At 42.7% G+C, this 7,155-nt stretch overlaps 1 protein-coding gene across 1 annotated transcript; it reads left to right on the top strand.

The window, feature by feature from the left end:
• Nucleotides 1-600: 600 nt before the first annotated feature.
• Nucleotides 601-7,155, top strand: uhrf1 (ubiquitin-like with PHD and ring finger domains 1; the record flags this gene model as incomplete). The annotated part of the gene is made up of 16 exons (XM_080506888.1): nucleotides 601-753; nucleotides 916-1,194; nucleotides 1,746-1,900; nucleotides 2,653-2,868; nucleotides 3,114-3,229; nucleotides 3,345-3,531; nucleotides 3,690-3,813; nucleotides 3,970-4,077; nucleotides 4,442-4,546; nucleotides 4,794-4,900; nucleotides 5,002-5,164; nucleotides 5,269-5,406; nucleotides 5,624-5,726; nucleotides 5,917-6,065; nucleotides 6,643-6,741; nucleotides 7,009-7,155. The coding sequence occupies 16 exons, from the start codon at nucleotides 601-603 to the stop codon at nucleotides 7,153-7,155; spliced, it is 2,349 nt and encodes a 782-aa protein (XP_080363014.1).

Below are 7,155 nucleotides of genomic sequence, written 5' to 3'. Positions count from 1 at the left end.
CACTACAAAAGCAAGCAACAGCGCCCTCCTATGGCCCGGCATTCTAGCTAGATCATCTCTGTGTCCACTGCTGCAGTGTAAACACACTCCTTTAAAAAAAAAAAAAAAAAAAAAAATTGATTAGGTGTTGTGTAAACAAGGGCCTTGGACTAATTGATACTTTACAGTAATTTGTGACTGACATCAAGTCTTGCGCCGACAATGTAAAATTAAGTTAAAACACAGTCGTTGGGTGAATGACAAATGTCTTGATGCATTGTATGCACAGCCTTGTTTATCTTTGTATAAATGTTGTAAAATGTTGGTTTGTGTGCAAGCTGATCTATCAAACTAAGAGGAACTGCTGTGCATGTTGGTATAATTGTTAAGTGAAAAACGTGAGCTTTTCGAAAATATGACTTACACATGTTAATAGTTGTAAAGTTCATTTTTTTTGCTGATCACTATATTTGAAAATGTTAGGTTTGTTTAAATGCATGACATTTGTCATGTCAGCGTCCAGTAACGAGATGTTGCTCTTTATGGTATTTAGTAAAACGTGTAGTTCCAATTGTGGGTATAATGTCTGTATGGTGTGATTGTCGACACAGGGCAGCTGCAATGTGGATTCAAGTGCGCACAATGGATGGGAAGGAAACCCATCGGGTGGATTCTCTGTCCAAACTCACGAAGGTGGATGAACTGCGGCTCAAAATAAGTGAGCTCTTCAATGTGGAGCCCGACAAGCAGAGGCTCTTCTACCGTGGCAAACAGGTGAGGCAACGTGGTCTCATAATTGTCACATCTGAGAGCCACTGATATCCAGTCGCTCAGCTGGTTTCAACTGCGACATTGACTCCTGATCAAAAAAGAAAAAAAAAGGCATAAGATGTAAAAGCGAAATTTTTATTATTTCTTTTTCTCCCCTTCTATCAGATGGAGGATGGTCACACCATCTTTGACTACAACGTAGGCCTGAACGACATAGTCCAGCTGCTCGTGAGGCAGAAGGCCGACGTCGTGAAAAGCAAGGAAAAAGAGGCGGAGCTCTCGGACTCGGATTCGGGTTGTGGTTCAACCCAGAGCGAGTCGGACAAGAACTCCACTCACGGCGAGGTGGAGAGCCAGACGGCCGGCACCTCTGCTCAGGCAAACGACGCCGTCGCTCCGATAAACACTCCAGAGCTTGTTGATCCCGGCTTTGGGTTTTTTAAGGTATGTGTTTTGGGCAATGCTATATTTTGTGATTTCATGTTACTTTGGCTTTGCCAGAGGTGGAAATCTTTGGTTATATATAGTAGTAGTGAAATTGTTTTATATTGCGGTCTTGCACTCGATACCTACATTATTGATGCTGGCGCTTTGAGTAAGCCACTTTCATACGAGATTGAATCTCAGTTATTTCTGATCCATTTGCTCGACTGGTATTGGATTTATTTTACTAAGAAATCACGGTTCCGTTGTACTTTAACGGTGCTTGAGCTATTTTTTTTGCGTCAGCTATTTTCATTCATGACTTCATAATCTTGGAAGTATTAAAAGACATGTCTCTTATCCACCACGTTGATGTCTAAATGTAAATATAATGTAGTTATTCCGTCCCCCTTGTGTCTTTTCTTCTTCAGCCTATCCTAAGCTATTGGATAAACCTTTTTGTAACGGGAATAAAACATGTTTGTAAATTGTATCCGCAATTGTGTAGGAGGAATTGAGTACATGCTTTATAATGTCTTTAATTAATCTTTCTTTTTTTTTTATTCCTAAAGATCAATGAGCTTGTGGATGCAAGAGACCTAAACATGGGAGCGTGGTTTGAAGCCCAGATCTTAAATGTGACCAAGACTACAAAGACGCCCAAAGAGGAGGCTGCTGAGGCAGAGCCAGATGAAGAGGAGATACTCTACCACGTTAAATACGAAGAGTAAGACCATCGTTGCAGTTGCTGACTTACCTTTGTTGATAAACTTCCTGAGAAGTTTTATTGGTACTCAACTTTTCTGTTTCTGTCACACTTTGAGGGCACTGCCTCAGTACATTTCTGCCTTTTAAGTATTTCTATACAACCTACCTTGAGGGAATACCAGTGTGCTTCATATGGAAAAAATATAGTGGTAAAGATCGTCCCAGATCATATTGGTTTTGTTGGCCATGTTTACCAATAGAACATGTTTGATTTGCTTGTTTTTATGAACATTTCTGTTTTCACATTCTAATAAGCCAGCTTGACCTGCTTTTTAAAAGGTTAGAAAAGAAGGGGTCCTTTGCTCATTTTGTGTAGAGTCACAACAAATATTTGTCTGGGTACCAAGGTACCAAGCATTATTACTTGTTAGGGACCCTTGAATTATGAATTTTAGTGGTTGAACATCATCCTCTTGTCGCAGCCTTGCACTATTCACTTGGGATGAGGGGTTCATACAATCCTTTCAAATTAAGACGCCAAAACATTGCATGGGATACTCTGTTCAAATACCAACTCCACCAAATTATTCTCAACTTTTCCCTTTATGAAGAGTCATTTTGTGCTTGCAGAAGTATTGTTGTTGGTGAAAATGCCAATTGTGTTGATGAAACTGTACAAACCAGCTGTCGATTCTAACTTTTTCACCCAAGTGTCCTCTGAAGCACTGGTTTGTCTCTGACGTGTGAAAAAAACCAACCCTCCCTTCACAGCTATCCAGAGAATGGCGTAATTCAGCTGCTGGCCAAGGATGTTCGCCCACGCGCCCGGACAGTTTACCAGTGGCATCAGCTGGAAGCGGGGATGGTCGTCATGGTGAACTACAACCCAGACGATCCCAAAGAGCGTGGCTACTGGTACGATGCCGAGATCCAGAGGAAGAGGGAGACACGTACCATGCGAGAGGTCTACGCCAAGATTATTCTCGGGTAAATACTCATTTTAGGTGAAACGACGGGGTGTTTTTAAAGGTCGCTCATCACAAGTCGTCAAACTGGATTTTGTGGATGCACAGAGTTGCAGGTGTTATTGCTGCTCTTCACTGTATTTATAATGCGTGGTTTTCGTCCACTTATTTCATATAGCCACAGTGTTCAGTATTCTCATCTATTGATGTTGGCGAATCTTCACGATCATTTTCGCAGGTTATTCATGGGTTGTTTTTCATTTGCAGTGACGCTGGTGACTCTCTTAATGACTGTCGCATCATGTTTCTGACTGAAATCTACAAAATTGAAGAGCCGGGTTCACTGAGCGACGCCCCAGCTGGATCCGAAAGTCCACTTAAAAGTAACTTTGCACTTTTTTATAGTGTTCTCACTCGTTCCACCATCTGGATCTTGATTCAGTGCATATTTTCAACTCTGATCAACAAACCACGTAACGACTCGTCTGTTCTCCTCAGGATCAAATGGACCCGAGTGCAAACACTGTAAAGATGATCCCGATAAAAACTGTCGCTGGTGCAACTGCAACATTTGCGGCATCAAGCAGGACCCGGATAAGCAGTTGCTGTGTGACGAATGTGACATGGCCTACCACACGTACTGTCTGAATCCTCCTCTCACCTCCATCCCTGAAGATGAGGACTGGTCAGTGGATTTGATACTCCTCAGTTAATTCAGTGTTGCATGCCATTTCTCTGCACATTGTCAGCTTCGACAATATTACATAATTTGTGTCACCGTTGCAAAGAGTGCTACATACTGTGTTTCACTAGATTATGGTCTTCAATGTCGTGTTGTCTCAGGTATTGCCCAGGCTGTCGTAATGACACTACTGAGGTTGTGCGAGCTGGAGAGAAGCTGAAGGAAAGCAAAAAGAAAGCCAAGATGGCGTCAGCCAGCTCCTCCAGTCAGAGGGACTGGGGTAAAGTGAGTAACACCAGGATTAGAATTTGTTTTCCATGTCATTAAAATGAAAACATTTGTTTTGAATGAATTTCCACACTGCTCACATGTTCACTGTGCCTGTCGAGAACTCCCTGACGTCCAGTTCAACGCCACAAACGATCCACTTCTTCTTTTTAGGGGATGGCGTGCGTTGGGCGAACAAAGCAGTGCACCATTGTCCCCTCCAACCACCACGGCCCGATTCCTGGCATCCCAGTTGGCTCCCTGTGGAAGTTCAGAGTGCAGGTCTGGTCCAGTTTTTTTTTACAGTCACATGCCTTTGAACTTGATTTGAGATTTATGTATGACTGCGTCCATCCGGCTTGTCTTTATCCAGCGGGGGGGACTGGAACCTGTCCTTTATGGGTGAAGGCAGGTTACATCCTGGACGTGTGGCCAGTCTTATCACGAAGGAAACTGATGATTATATACTCGCAGTGACACTTAAATGACGGCCCTCAATCTCAAATTTTGAACCGTGATGAAACCATACATGTACAGCGAGAACATACAAGTTGAAAGTCGCCCAAGAAAAAAAAAAACTGGACTGTGTATATATACACTTGCTGTGAGGAGAATGTGGTAACATGTTTATTTATTTATCTTCTAGGTCAGTGAATCTGGTGTCCACCGGCCTCATGTGGCTGGCATTCACGGCAGGAGCAACGACGGCGCTTACTCCCTGGTCCTGGCAGGAGGTTATGAGGATGACGTGGTATGCACTTTGATTTCATTTCAGCACCACTGAAAACAAATCGTGTGACAGGATAACGTCAGCTCCTAGGTCTCTCTTGTCTTGTTCTTAGCAAATCTGACACAAGAATGTTTTTTGCTCAAGTAATTTTTAAAAGTTTTTTTTTGATTTTAGTAATCTCTCAGTTCCCTATTATAGAATGGTGGCTCTGATCGCATAATTTCTGGAGCTTTGTGTGATTTATGTTTGTAAATGTGCCGTACTGTAGGATGACGGTAATGAGTTCACTTACACTGGTTCCGGAGGGCGAGATCTGTCTGGAAACAAGAGGACGGCCGAACAGTCATGTGATCAGACACTTACCCACATGAACCGGTATGAAATGAAAGGACACGGAATTAACCGCATTTGATTTGCCTTTACAAATGCAATTAGTGTTATTTATTATTATTATTTATTTTTTTGGAATCCACCAGGGCCCTGGCTCTCAACTGCAATGTCCCCGTTAATGACAAAAATGGAGCCGAGGCCAAGAATTGGAAGCAGGGCAAACCAGTTCGAGTGGTGCGCAACTGCAAAGGCCGCAAGCACAGCAAATACTGCCCCGAGGAAGGAAACCGTTATGATGGGATCTATAAGGTATGAAAGTGTTGGGATTTTGACTTTGGTAGATCAGCTCTTTGTGGTTATAGATTTAACCTTTTGGTCTTTAAATCCAACGTGACTCTATTTCGTTACTGCAGGTGGTGAAGTACTGGCCTGACAAGGGCAAGTCGGGCTTCCTGGTGTGGAGGTATTTACTGAAGCGTGACGACGATGAGCCAGCGCCATGGACGAGAGATGGCAAAGAGCGAATCAAGAAGCTTGGGCTCACCATTCAGGTAGGGTGGATGTGATGCTGGCGTTGATCACCTTGACACAAATGACGCACTCCTGGGTCATAATGCTAACTACTGTGTCAGTCGTAATAATCACATACAAGCCTATGGTGTTAGTGCGGGTACTAATGATTTTTTTATCGATGCTTAAATTGTTGATCGCTTGCTGTTGACTTGTGTTTGTGTTTTAAGATGACTGTAATTGGACTGTTTGTTGCAGTATCCTGCCGGCTACCAGAAAGAAAAGGAGAACAAAAATGAAGTGGAAGAGGAAGAACAGACGCCCAGCAAGACAAAGAGAAAGAGAAAGTCTCAGGCCAGCGGTATGTTGTCGTGTCTCGTGTTTTGCATTCCATCACTAATCCTGCATAAAATTTGTTTGCTCTTTGAAGGAGTGAACATCAGCTGTAGGTGCAGTTGATGGATTTCTTTTTTTATTATGGAGCAACTGCAGTAAAACATTTTGACTTCATGGGCTCTGAATAAAATAACGCGTTTCTTGATTTGTCCCAGATTCCCCCAAATCTTCGCCAAGCAAAAGTCCCAAGAAGGTCAAAGTGGAGGTTTACAAGCTGTCCCAGGAACAGAAAGCCCTTATCAAGAACGACAAGGCCAACAAGAAGCTGTGGGATGAAGCCCGGGAGTCGCTCTCACTTGGACCGGTGAGGACGGTTCTTCATTTGGCCAAAATCGCGCATTGATCAAGCCTGAACTGTGTTCACCAAGTCCACAGCATTCCTAATACTGGTACTTGAAAGCAGAGTCGCTTATATTTGTACAAAAACAAAGTTGTAGAGGGGATTAAATCCCTATTACGTCTGTTCTCCATAAACAAATGCATTGACTTGCATCAATAACTTTGGCAAATATGTAAAAGCACTTTATCCTTTGTCAACAATGTTTTATCGCTCCCAAAGGTGTGATTCAGTTGCATCATAGAAGAAACCCGAGCACTGTTGATGCCTCATGCATTTGAGGTGTTTTAGTGGCTTTAAATAGATCATGTAAATGAATCAAATAAAATGGATGGGTTTCCCTCTTTCAAAAACAAATGGAAGTAGCTGAATGTGCATCTCTCAAAAAGTAGTGTTTTCTAAATGAGAGCTGACGAACTCGAGGTTTTGTTTTGTTGTATTGACGGTTATCCTTTAGCAACTGAGAACTGCTACATTAACTCTCGTGTAGAAACATTGATTAACTATTAGACCTTTTGTGAAATTGTTTATTCCTTGTTTCCAGAAATTCCTGAGCAAAGTCGAAGAGGTTTTCCTTTGCATTTGCTGCCAAGAAGTGGTTTACCAGCCCGTCACCACAGAGTGCCAACACAATGTCTGCAGGGTAAGAAGCTCTCCATGTCCCACACTCGGTATTCATTACACAGATGTGACACTCGCTATGAAAGGAGTGAAGTTTTTCAATGAATACATGGAGATTCAATTATGTAAATGTCTCACCTGAGCCTGCAGCTGCATTTATCCTTTATAGTAAACCGTTTTGTTCAAACTTGACTTTATTTACAAGGTCAACATGACTTGAGGAGATGGTAAGATGTGTGGGGGGACCAAAAAAAAATAAAGGTTTCAATTTGACAACTCTTTACTTCAGGAGTGCCTCCAGCGGTCCTTCAAAGCGGAGGTGTACACCTGCCCTGCCTGCCGACACGACCTGGGCAAGAACTACTCCATGTCTGTCAACCAAGCTCTCCAAGACATTTTAAGTCAGTTTTTCCCAGGGTACAGCAACGGGCGATGA

This window comes from Blennius ocellaris (assembly GCF_963422515.1).
Source record: "Blennius ocellaris genome assembly, chromosome: 12".
NCBI lineage: Eukaryota > Metazoa > Chordata > Actinopteri > Blenniiformes > Blenniidae > Blennius > Blennius ocellaris.
The sequence above is the reverse complement of the archived record's forward strand: the minus strand, read 5'-3'. Positions and strand labels throughout refer to the sequence as shown.